Raw genomic sequence first — 12,274 nt, 5'->3', positions numbered from 1 at the left:
CCCCTCCAGAAATCAGCACGTTTTCCTTGTGTGGAAAGGCTGGGGTTTGCTCTCCTCCTGGCCCCTTGCAGCACAGAGGGGTGGCAGCAGCTTTGCTACCTCACTTGGCCAGTGAAAAAAAGCACCTCGTGCTTTATTTCCCACTGCAGGCTGACCCAAATATTGGGAGTTTTTAGCCCTCACCTGCCTTTCTCCTTACCAGCTACCAGAGGAGGAAAATGCAGCGTGTCCAGTGCCTTCCTGCAAAGAGCAGGGATGGATAAACTCACTGGAATGGGGGTAATTCCTGACTGCTCTCCATGGCTGCAGCCCACGAAGGCAGAGGATGTGCTGTGACAGGCAGCTCTGCCTGAACCTCGGGGTTCTGACAGATGTTTTTCTCTTCCTGATGGTTTGATCAGACTCATCTCCACCTAGAGATGATCCAGATGGCCCCAGGAATGCAGCCATGCCAGAGGCTCAGGCTCTCTCTGTTTTCCAGGACTTCTCCTACGATGACTCGAAGGTGGAGTTCAATGTGGACGCCCCAAATGGAGTGGTGATGGAAGGTTACCTCTTCAAGAGAGCCAGCAATGCTTTCAAAACATGGAATAGGTGAGCAAGAACCCATATTCCATTTGATATTTGGGCTGAGGCTCTGCACAGGAACACACCTCCCTTTAGTGAGCTCTTACTGACTGTTACCATCACTGGAAGGATTCTGAGCCAAGTAGTTAAAAGCTGAGTAGTTAAAATAGCTAAAAGTGAGGTTGGTTTGAGAGTTTCTGCAGTTTTAGTGCCTTCCATGATGGGAGAAGGAGCAGGTTCTTTTCAGGGAGGAGAGGGCACAGTGCAGCTCAAGGCTTGCCCTGGGAAAGCTGCCCATTTATAACAATTAAGAGAGACACCAGAACCCAGCAGGACGTGCCAGGAGTGTCAAACCTGCCTGTTTTGGGACAGGGACATATGTGAGAGTGGAAATATCAAGTGTGCTGCCAGGAGCTGAGAAATGGCTTTCAGTGCCCTGACCCTGCTCTTAATAATTTATCCATATTTCATCTGATAGCTCCCTGGGAATGCCTGGCTCATCTGCCTCCTGCACCAGCCAGGAGCCTCTGCAGCTGCCAGAGACCTTGGAAAGTGGAAGAAAAGGTTTCATGTTCTCCCCCTGGTCGATATTTCTATGTTTAGTTTTCCCTTGAGACAGTCAGTGGGTTTCACAGACGGTGGTACAAAAGGATTCAAACCCTTCCAGTGGGTTTCTAATGCATGAGATCAATGCTGGTTTGACCTACATTTCCTCCTCTCACATAACAGGGAAATGATAGAATATTAAAAGATCTTTTACTTGGCTGTGGGATGCATGCAGAGGATACTGGAATGTGCTGCTGTTAGGCTTTGGAATAAATAAGCACTAAATGCTTCAGTGAACAGTTTGTGGTATGCACAGAAACTGCCTGTATTTGCATGGAAAAAAAGACTTGGAATTATTAAAGATTTCTGAATTGGCCAGATAAGCAGCTCCTTCTCTTTGAAGCTTCCCTGAGTGCTGAGGAGATTCCAGACAAATTTAGGGTAATTTCTCAGCCCTCAGGCTCTCTGATCCCCTGACAGTCAAGGACTAAGTTTGCACTTGGAGGAACCAGTGCAGCAGTGTTTGAGCTCAGTGCTCTGGGAAGGTACCTTAGCTGAATTTTTATCACCTTTTTAGGATTCCCTGCTTGGTGTCCCTTGAGCAGAGTCCAGCCTTGGTCCACAGTGTGGCTGCTGTCCCTGCCCCCCCGTGTTTCTGTGTAGCAGAATGTCCTTCCAAAGCCTGGCAGGTTAATGCCGAGACCTGTGCTTGGCTTTTGGGATGGAGAGGAACAATTCCAGGCAACTCCCTTCTCCTTGCAGCTCCCCTGGCTGTGCATTCATGGGTCACTCCAAAGGGCACTCACCCTGGAGGGAAAATGCCCCTCTGGGACTTTGTTTTTCCTGATATCTGAAGTAACGTCGGCGTCAAGGGCTCTGAGTTTTCCGTGCCCTCAAATCCCAGTTATCCTCCTACACCCCAGTCACACAGAGGCAGCAGCCTCCCCCCAGCTATATCCATCTCTTCAATCCCACCCACCCTCAGCCAGTTCTGCCCACAGCTCAGCTATTCCCAGCTCCTGGAGCCCACTCATCACCTCCTCGCTGAGCTCAGCCCCTCTGGCAGAGCCTCCCCCTCACGGGAGCAGCAAAATCCTCGTGGAATCCCAGAATATCCTGAGCTGGAATGGACCCACAAGGATCATTCTGAGGAGCTGAGCAGAGCCTGCAGCTGTCACAGAGTGCTCCCAGATGGATGGGATGGCCTCCAGTCACCTGTATTTTCCCATTTCTCCACAGACACATCAAGTCCTTTTGTTCTCTTTTATCAGTTTAATATTTCAGCCGTGACAAGAGAAAGGGAATCCTGTCTCATCTCATTTTCCCCTCATTCTTTTTCCAGCTGATTATGTCATACATGCTCTCAGTAACCCCCTGCTGCAACCCTCAGACTCCTTCTGTTCAGGTGTTCCAGAACCTTCTTCCTGAAAACTTCGTGGTGGTCGTGGCTTCCTTTGCCCTCCACGAAGGTGATCAGGTTGCTAAATAAATTATCCTCCTTTTAAAAGGAGATATAAAGGGAAACATCCTGCTCTGCCACAAGCTGCCTCTCTGTAGCTCTGCAGTTTGCCTGTCCTGATGTCTGTCTGTCTGTCTTCCCTCAGGAGGTGGTTCTCCATACAGAACAGCCAGCTGGTGTACCAGAAAAAGCTAAAGGTCAGTGAGGCTGCCCCAGATGACCCCAGAGGATAAGCCAACTGCTCTGGTGTCCTGCTTTGCTGGGGACTCCTGCTCCGTGGTGGGGAGAGGGGTGGAAGGATCAGAGGGACAGCAAGCCCATTACTGTGGCCAAGGTTAGACTGTGCTGAGAGTGAAGTGTCAGCAGATGGGGTTTGTTAAATAAATGTTTATTTAGATTAAACTTTCCTGTTCAGCTGAGGAAGTTGGTGGGGTCCCCAGCAAACCTGCCATGTACGTGTTGCCCTGTGCTTTTAATTCCATATAACCCCTTCCCACAGCCCTGGAGAGTTGGGCTGGGCTGACTCTGCCCTCTCTGCACTCTGTGCCAACAGCAGGGTTTGGGAAGGAGTTTTCTGGGCTGTGACACGGATTCAGGAGCCCTCAAGGCCCCTGTTCTCCCCCTTGCAGGATGTGCTCACGGTGGTGGTGGAGGACCTGCGGCTCTGCACCGTCAAGCCCTGTGAAGACATAGAGAGGAGGTTCTGCTTCGAGGTGGTCTCACCTACCAAGTGAGTTTGGTGGCTTCCCCAGGCCATCCTCGTGGGAGCTGGGCTGTGCATGGAGCTGCAAGAGATGGGATTGGAGCAGATGCTGCCCTGGGCTGTTAAATTGTGGCTGGGAGATGCCGTTGCCTGTGCTCCAGGGTCCCTGGGAAGTTTGTCAGACACCAGCATAACTGAATCTAGCTTATGGATTCCAGCTGATACGTTACACAAGCCAAATTATATGTTATATATTATATATTATACCTAATATACATCTAGGTAGTGCACCTGTCAGTGTTTGAAGAGGGAACAGCCCTGACAGTGCAAACTTGCAGGATTAATTTTTGCCCCTTCGCTGCCCGCGCTGGGATGTCCAGGCTGAGGAAGAAGGGGAACAGTCTTGACCAAAATGTCCTTTTGCTCTTCCCAACTGCTCCCCTGCCTTTCCAGGAGCTGCATGCTGCAGGCTGACTCGGAGAAGCTGCGCCAGGCCTGGATCCAGGCAGTGCAGGCCAGCATTGCCTCTGCCTACCGGGAGAGTCCAGACAGCTACTACATCGAGGTGAGGGAGGAAACATCCCTCATTTCCCCCTTTCCTTCTTGAATTAGCACCAGTTTGTTCTTCTCCTGTCAGTGCCTCTGCTGGGCAAAGCCTGGTTCATTCCACAGAGCTCTGCAGAGTCCTTGAACCCCCTGCAGCGCTACAGGCTGGGGACAGAGGGGCTGGAGAGCAGCCAGGCAGGGAGGGAGCTGGGATTTGGATGGACAGGAAGCTGAACAGGAGCCAGAGTGTGCCCAGGGGGACAAGAAGGCCAATGGATCCTGGCCTGGCTCAGGAACAGGGTGGCCAACAGGTCCAGGGAAGTGATTCTGCCCCTGTGCTGGGCACTGGTGAGGCCAACCCTGGAGTGCTGTGTCCAGTTCTGGGCCCTCAGCTCAGGAAGGACATGGAGGGGCTGGAGCAGGGCCAGAGGAGAGCAACAAGGCTGGGGAAGGGACTGGAGCACAAGTGCTGTGAGGAGAGGCTGAGGGAGCTGGGGGGGCTCAGCCTGGAGAAGAGGAGGCTCAGGGGAGACCTCCTCACTCTCTGCAACTCCCTGACAGGAGGGGGGAGCCAGGGGGGGTTGGTCTCTTCTCCCAGGCAACCATCAGCAAGACAAGAGGGCTGGGTCTTCAGCTGTGCCAGGGGAGGTTTAGGTTGGATATTGGGAAGAATTTCTTTGCAGAGAGGGTGCTCAGCCATTGGAATGGGCTGCCCAGGGACGTGGGGGATTCTCCATCCCTGGAGGTTTTTAAAGTGAGACTGGACGTGGCATCAGTGCCATGGGCTGGGAACCACAGCGGGGTTGGATCAAGGGTTGGACTGGATGATCTCAGAGGTCCCTTCCAACCCAGCTGATTCTCTGATTCTTGATTCTACCCCTTTTTCCCTGCAGAGACTGGACAGAACTGCCTCCCCCTCCACGAGCAGCATCGACTCTGCCACCGACTCCCGGGAGCGCAGTGGGAAAGGGGAGACCATCCTGCAGAGAGTGCAGAGCATCCCTGGCAACGACCAGTGCTGTGACTGTGGGCAGCCAGACCCTCGCTGGGCCAGTATCAACCTGGGCATTCTGCTGTGCATCGAGTGCTCAGGGATCCACAGGTACTGTGTGTGTGTGTGTGTGTGTGCTCTGGGTGAGCCAGGCAGGGATTGCAGGCTCCTGGGGAAAAGGTGGAGCTGGAATTACCACTGATTAAAAATGCTTGTGCAGATAAATTCAAAAATAATTGCTTGCTGAGGTGCCTGTGTGTGCAGGTACATCTGTGTTGGCATATGCACAACACTCTGCATCTGTGTAGAAGATAAATAAGAACTGCACCAATCTTGCTCATCTGAACATGCATGAGAAGTTCTGTTTTGAGGTGTGTAACCACTTTGGTTTTCTTCCCCTTGGCTGAACAGGAGCCTGGGTGTTCACTGCTCCAAGGTCAGATCCCTCACACTGGATTCCTGGGAGCCAGAGTTACTGAAGGTGAGTGTTGGAATTATACAGCAAGAGATGGATGAATGGTGGGTGTGGAGGGAGGGTTGTTTGGTGGCAGGATAGACTAGAAGGAAGGTAACTCCTCACCTGGGGATTTAATTCATTCCCTGTTGAATTGCAGCTGATGTGTGAGCTGGGGAACAGCACCATGAATCAGATTTATGAGGCACAGTGTGAAGAGCTGGGACTCAAGAAACCAACAGCAGGGAGCTCCAGGTGAGTCTGGGGGCACACACTGTCCTGTGGGAAGCCATCCATCCATCCATCCATCCATCCACACTGCAAACCCAGTACCCCAAACTCCCCAGAAGTCAGACCAAGAGAGCTCCAAACACCACAGGTACACCTACCCCAGCTCAGTCCCTCTGGAGCTCACCTGAGCTTGACCCTCCCAAAGGTCAGGGGGGCATTCCCAGCCCTGCTGAACGTGCTGGAAACCAGGACTGGCTGGGTTTATCCCTGGGTTACATCTGCTCTGAGACCTGAAGCATGTGGTGGTGCCTGGGGCTGAACATCTCACACACCACTCTCAGCTGCACCCTTGTTTTTCAAAAATCACAAAAATTTTATAAAGGCAAATGCATTCAAGAGACAAAGCCACCCCCTTTTATTAGGGTAAAGATAGAGTCATAACAAAATATTTGAAATTTTCTAAATAACCACCTGGACTTCAGCAGTTCCTAAATGACATTAAATGATACAAGCCTTCTGAGGAAAAAAGATCACTGCTGTAGGCAACACTACTCATAAGCTCTATTTGACAAAACAAAGTAGCAGCAAAATATTCAGCTTATTTCTTTCAACAAAAAAGAAATAAGAAAAAAATAATGGCAAGGTTAAAACTTATCTGAATGCCAAGAAGCATCAGGTTCAGGAGCTCATAACTTGAACATCCTAAACTGTTTTCTGGTGAAGTCATTCATATAATGGATTGGTGAAGTCATTCATATAATGGATTGGTGAAGTCATTCATATAATGGATTGGTGAAGTCATTCATATAATGGATTGGTAGCTGTGCCTTGACAGAGCAGATGTTTTTAGCTTTGAGAAACCTGAATTTTTAGGTCTCGAAGCCGGGCTGACAAAATTCCCCGGAGCAGCTCCGTCTCCTCGTGACTGCTGCGGGCAAATCGTGACTCTGTGCCCGGCTCTGTGCCTTCCCTTAGGCAGGACAAGGAGGCCTGGATCAAGGTGAAGTACGTGGAGAAGAAGTTCCTGAAGAAGCTGCCGAGCGGGGAGGCTCTGGCGGAGAACGAGCGGAAGCCTCGCCGCTGGTGCGTCAAGAAGTGCCAGAGGCACAACAGCGCCACGAAAGCACCCGCAGCTCGGAGGAAGTACCGGCACGAGGCAGGGAATGCCTCCCCAGCCCTGCTGTCCTCAGGTGGGAACACCCCTGTGCCCTCCCAGTACCAGCCTGTGGCCCCAAGCTCGCTGCAAACCTGCCCTGGGTATAACCCAAAATGCTTTTGCACGTGTTGACACGGGTTTGTAAACCCATTTCCTGACGTTTTCCGTCGGTTTAAGGAGCTTCTCGTGGCTAAAGGTTGTTCCACTTTCTGCGTTTTCTTTTTAATAAGTCTCGAATCCTTTTATTTTTAGCTGCCTGGTCTGTAAGAGGGGCCATGCTTAGGAAGGGTTCTGGCTGCTCAGGGTGCTCTGGGATGAGTAGGTTTGCAGCAGATCAGCCCCCTGGATGAGTAGGTTTGCAGTGGATCAGCCCCCTGGATGAGTAGGTTTGCAGTGGATCAGCCCCCTGGATGAGTAGGTTTGCAGTGGATCAGCCCCCTGGGATGGTTGGTTTGCAGTGGATCAGCCTCTGGGATGGTTGGTTTGCAGTGGATCAGCCCCCAGGGATGGTTGGTTTGCAGCAGATCAGCCCCCTGGATGGTTGGTTTGCAGCAGATCAGCCCCCTGGGATGGTTGGTTTGCAGTGGATCCCCCAGGGATGGTTGGTTTGCAGCAGATCAGCCCCCTGGGATGGTTGGTTTGCAGCAGATCAGCCCCCTGGATGGTTGGTTTGCAGTGGATCCCCACATTTGGTCAGCAGTGTGTGATATTTTGGTGCAGGGGGGCACGATGCTGGCACTGGCCACACCTGGGTGTGCTCAGCCCGTGCAAACACAGCTGTAGAACTGGCTCTCATTTGCATGCTGTTAACTGGAAATGCCCAAATGTCTCTGTGTGGAACAGCAGCCACCCTGGAGAGGAAGTTCCGCCGGGATTCCCTGTTCTGCCCCGACGAGCTGGATTCCCTCTTCTCCTACTTCGACACCGGCGCCGGCTCCGGCCCTCGCAGTAAGTGCCCACCAAGTGTCCCTCTGGCAACTCTTCCAGGGCCTGGGCACTGCCCACAGCCCAGGCCAGGCCTTGCCCTCAGAGCAGAGGGTGAATATTTTGGCAGTGATGAGGAGTTACTTGCACAAACTCCGACCCGTTGCTCTTTAATTGCACCGATTTTAATCCACTCTCCAGTCAGTCCCCGCTGTTTGCATTCTGGTGGATGGGATTTTTTTTTTTTTTGTTCCCAACATCTTTTACTCCCAGGCTGTGCATTCCATTGGCTTTTATTTTTCTGGTTTTCATTTTTTCTTTTTTTTTCCCCCCATTTTTTCTTCATTTTTTTCATTTTTTTTTTTTAAATTTTTAATTTTTTTACAATTTTAAATTTTTTTTCATTTTTTTTTCATTTTTTTCTTTCTTTCCTCTCCTTCCTCTCCATCCTCTTCCTTTTCCATTTTTTCCATTTTTTTATTTGCCATTTTTGCCATTTTTGCCATTTTTGCCCCACTTCCCCCCACTTCCCCCCACTTCCCCCCACTTCCCCCCACTTCCCCCCACTTCCCCCCACTTCCCCCCACTTCCCCCCACTTCCCCCCACTTCCCCCCACTTTTTCCATTTCCCCCTATTTTTTCCTTTCCCCCCATTTTTTCCTTTCCCCCCATTTTTTCCTTTCCCCCCATTTTTTCCTTTCCCCCCATTTTTTCCATTCCCCCCATTTTTTCCATTCCCCCCATTTTTTCCATTTCCCCCCATTTTTTCCATTTTTCTTCCATTCCCTCATTTTTTCCATGTTTTCCATTTTTCCCCATTTTTCCCCATTCGTCCCCTCATTTTTTCCCATTTTTCCTCTTCTTTTTTTTTCTTCCAGCAACTCTTACCACACTCAACTTTTTCCTTATTTTTTTCCTTTATTTTTATTTCTTATTTTTTTTTGTGTTGGTGCCGATGACCTCCCCTCACGTTCCGTCCACCTTCCTCTAGGTGCCAGCCACATCCCTGAGCAGCACCCGCTCGCAGGTGGCCCCTGGAGTGGCAGTGGCAGTGGCATTGGTCCCGGTGGGAGCGGTTCTCCGTTCCTCCTGGACGGAGGTAAGGTGACGCTCTGGCAGCCAGCAGCAAAAGAGACTCCCAAATTTCACTGCTTTCCACACCAAGAGCCAGCAAAAGACACACCCCCAAAATTTCACTGCTTTCCACACCGACATTCCAAAGGATTTTTTTCCTTCAGCCAAGTGACTGGAGTTCCTCCTCTTACCTGGGGGCAGGCTTGCCAAAAGGCAAAAGGATTCCTAAGTTATTTCCTTAAAGGAATGACTGTCCCTGCACAGATGGGATCTCAGATGGGCACGGTTTTAAGCTGTGCCAGGGGAGGTTTAGGCTGGACATTGGGAAGAAGTTCTGCACAGAAGGAGTGACTGGGCATTGGAAGGGGCTGCCCAGGGAGGTGGAATCAACATCCCTGGAGGTGTTTAAGGAAAGACTGGATGTGGCACCGAGTGGTGTTGGGATCTTTTCCAGATCTTTTCCAACCTGTTTGACTCTGGGAAGCACTAATTGAGTGTTCCCCACCTGTCTCAGACTGGCCATGTGGTCCTTTGTGCTTAGCTCAGGAGTGGGGACTTATTAGAACTTCCTGGCTCGTTTGCTTGTTGTTGTGGGAATTTAAAATCAATATTTGCAGTCCTGAGTCAGCACAGCAGAACCTCACAGGCTTTTCCTCCAAGTCCTTCTCTCTTGAAATCAGAGAATAAAGTGTTTTAGTGCTTGCCTGAATCAGGGCTTGGGCTATTCCTGTTTCAAGGAATTTAGTGTTCTTAGTCAACAGAAACAGTACTTGGGAGATGCAGGACTCCAGAGTTAAGTCCTGGAGTTAACTCCAGAGTTAAGGCTCAACAGCCTTATCTTGCTCTCGTAGAAAAAAATAGCAATTTTATCACCGATTCAGTGGGAACAGAACTGGGAATTTGATGTATTAATATCCATGGGAGATGAGCCAGATCCTCCTTTCTTGCCTTGCTGCAAATCTGGAGCCACGTGGCCCTGCTGGAGCCACACTTCCCTCGCAGTGCCAGGGTGAGAGCATGCTCTCACCAGGCAGTGTTTGCTTTTCCTGCTAAAAACTGCAGTCACTTCTCTGACAGCAAATCCAAAAAAAGATAACGTGTGATATGTGCCATTTTAAACCCTTCCTGTTGTGGCTTCCTTATCTCCTTTGGCACTTGGACAGAGCTGAAGGATTCCTCGTGATCCACGATTTCAGGACCGCTTTCTTTATCTGGGACTTTGCTGTAGCTGCTCTGGGGAGTTCAGGAGCCTTTAAGGTTCAGGTGCCTTGTTCTGCCGTGGTTTTCAAGGCTCAGATCTGTAGTTCTTGCAGCCTTCCCTGCTCTTACTCTTTGCACAGACCACTCAGCTGTTTTAGAAACACTTTGTCAGCCACAATCCTGCCTTGTTTTCCTTCCTAAATCACAGTGGTAGGTCTTGGGGTAGATCGTGGGAATTTAACCTCTGGAGTTTTTGGAGGACAGACACTCCCAGTCCAGGAAGTTAAAAGCAGCAAGAAGGTGAATCCAGGCAGAATTCCCAAAGTTGGCCAGGCATCCCTCAGGACAAAGGTGATGTGCCATCCCTTTTCCTGCAGGAGCAATTCTTGGATGTGCTTCTTCCTTCCTTCCTGTTGTTTTCTTGGCTGCTTTTGGGTGTGAGCTGGGAAAGGGAGAAAGTTTCTCTGCCACTGACACATTGTGTGTCCTTGGCCAAGTTGCTTCATCTCTTCACTTCCATCCCTGGGATTGTCCAAGGCCAGGCTGGATGGGGCTTGGAGCAACCTGGGCTAGTGGAAGGGGGTGGGACTGATGAGCTTTAAGGTCCCTTCCAACCCCAAACCATTCCACGATTCAACAATTCCCGACTCCATTTCTGGGATGCAGTCAGCTATTCTTGTAACATTCACTGGCTAAGCAGGGAATTTGGGAAGCACTGTGGGCAAAGGGAAGGTGGAAGATGCTTTAAGAGTTTGCCCAGGATACACATCCCACGGCTGATGCAGTTTGGCCCAGCCATGGCCAATCAAAGGAAGTGCCCCAGTGACAAGTGCAAAGCTCTGGGGAGAGCAGGGATAGAGTGGACACCGAGCTGCCCAGTGGTGACACCGAGCTGCCCAGTGGTGAAAGCACAGGGGTGTCTTTGTTTGCTGGTGACACCCCCCAAAACCTGCTGCAAAGCAAAGCTGTCTCTGCTGCTGCTCCGCTCCAGCCTCCGTCACGGCGTCCCTCATGGATTGCAGCCCTCAGCAGCCCAAAGTGCCAGGGCAGTGCTGGAGCATCCCTGCATGAAGGGGACACACGGACACCATAAGGCTTTGCAGTTTTTCCTCGGGGGGCTGAGTGGGAGAGCAGTGCCCCGTCCCTCGTGCGTGTGACGGCCTGCACAGCCCCGTCCCCTCGCCGTGGTCTCGGCTGGGCCGGGTTCTGGAGGGCCCTGGGTATTAAAATGGGCTTGGTTTGTGTTCTGTTGGCCCTGCAGGTCTGAGCAGTGACAGCGGGCTGGGCGGGAGCACCGACGGCAGCACCGACATCCTGGTGTTCGGCTCCGTGGTGGACAGCGTGACAGAGGAAGGTGGGTGTGAGGGACAGAACCCTTGAGACAAGTAGTCAGACCTTTTAAACCATTCCAGAAGGGCCAGAGGAGAAGAGGAGGAAGACAAAGAAGGTGAAGAGATGGTCCTTTTGGGACCAGCGGCTCAAATTTGAGAGGTGGGGTGAGGTTGGTGCTATGGGAGGGACGGTTTTGGAAGTGGGTGTAACAGTTGAGGTGAAGTCCAAACATTATAATCAGATTCTGAATATTGTAATCAGATGATGGTATAAAACTGTAAAAGCATGTCTTCTGTGCAATCAGTGTGGGCAAAATATTTTTGTGTGCCCTTTGGTGTTGCAGCTAATTCTCTAATTTGCCTTTTAATTGTCAAAAATAGTCCAGGTAATTATTTTTCTGCTTTTAGGCATCAGGTGTCACAGAGGGAACTGGGGTGGCAGCTAAGGCAGGATGGATGTCGGGGCTGTCTGGTGTCAGGAACAACAGGGAACATGAGAAATTGGAAGTGTGAAGCTTTTTGGCTCATCTCTCTCCATCCTTTCCTGCCTCTCAGAGTGCGAGGTGTCCGAGGAGTCCAGCGGGGAGGCAGAGATTGAACAGGAGGCATCTGACTTGGAGGACCTGAGGGAGCTGCACCCTGGCTTGTTGATCTACAAGGCAGCACAAGCCCGAAATCTGCCCCTCATGGCAGAAGCACTCGCCCACGGTGCTGAGATCAACTGGGTGAACGACGAGGATGAGAACAAAACTCCTCTGATTCAAGCTGTGAAGGGGGTACGTTGTGAGGTCCTGGCTCTAGTTTGGAGTGCACTGACCACGGCCTGGTATGTCCTTGTGCATCCTCCCAGTGCTCCTGGCTGGGATATATGCAAAAATTCCTCTTTTCCTTGCCAGGGCTCCTTGATAGCCTGTGAATTCCTGCTGCAGAACGGGGCAGACGTGAACCAAAGAGACAGCCGAGGCCGGGCCCCCCTGCACCACGCCACGTACCTGGGGCACACTGGGTGAGTGCTCTGCACCTTTCTGGGACGTTCTCCATCCCCTTGGGATCAGGAGCCAGCGTTAACACCAAGAGCCAGGGGTGAGGTGG

The 12,274-nt window shown here is 51.2% G+C and overlaps 1 protein-coding gene across 3 annotated transcripts in view; it reads left to right on the top strand.

Annotated features, from left to right (window-relative positions):
- The window catches only part of ACAP3 (ArfGAP with coiled-coil, ankyrin repeat and PH domains 3), an 80,167-nt gene that overhangs the window by 59,994 nt on the left and 7,899 nt on the right, over nucleotides 1-12,274 (top strand). The window contains exons 11-23 of one of the 3 annotated variants that reach the window (XM_051786415.1): nucleotides 482-594; nucleotides 2,718-2,769; nucleotides 3,202-3,302; nucleotides 3,729-3,840; nucleotides 4,715-4,923; nucleotides 5,224-5,293; nucleotides 5,427-5,521; nucleotides 6,473-6,687; nucleotides 7,500-7,601; nucleotides 8,569-8,676; nucleotides 11,113-11,205; nucleotides 11,738-11,958; nucleotides 12,079-12,188. In XM_051786415.1, the coding sequence (XP_051642375.1) occupies nucleotides 482-594; nucleotides 2,718-2,769; nucleotides 3,202-3,302; nucleotides 3,729-3,840; nucleotides 4,715-4,923; nucleotides 5,224-5,293; nucleotides 5,427-5,521; nucleotides 6,473-6,687; nucleotides 7,500-7,601; nucleotides 8,569-8,676; nucleotides 11,113-11,205; nucleotides 11,738-11,958; nucleotides 12,079-12,188 (1,601 nt within the window). Of the gene's footprint in view, nucleotides 1-481; nucleotides 595-2,717; nucleotides 2,770-3,201; nucleotides 3,303-3,728; nucleotides 3,841-4,714; nucleotides 4,924-5,223; nucleotides 5,294-5,426; nucleotides 5,522-6,472; nucleotides 6,688-7,496; nucleotides 7,602-8,568; nucleotides 8,677-11,112; nucleotides 11,206-11,737; nucleotides 11,959-12,078; nucleotides 12,189-12,274 lie in introns of all 3 variants that reach the window. The other 2 variants (XM_051786414.1, XM_051786416.1) reach the window with 2 other exon arrangements.

Source organism: Manacus candei, unplaced genomic scaffold (genome assembly GCF_025592945.1).
Source record: "Manacus candei isolate 608988 ecotype Guabito, Panama unplaced genomic scaffold, ASM2559294v1 h1tg000022l, whole genome shotgun sequence".
NCBI classification, from domain to species: Eukaryota; Metazoa; Chordata; class Aves; order Passeriformes; family Pipridae; genus Manacus; species Manacus candei.
This window is presented reverse-complemented; position numbering and strand designations above follow the sequence as displayed.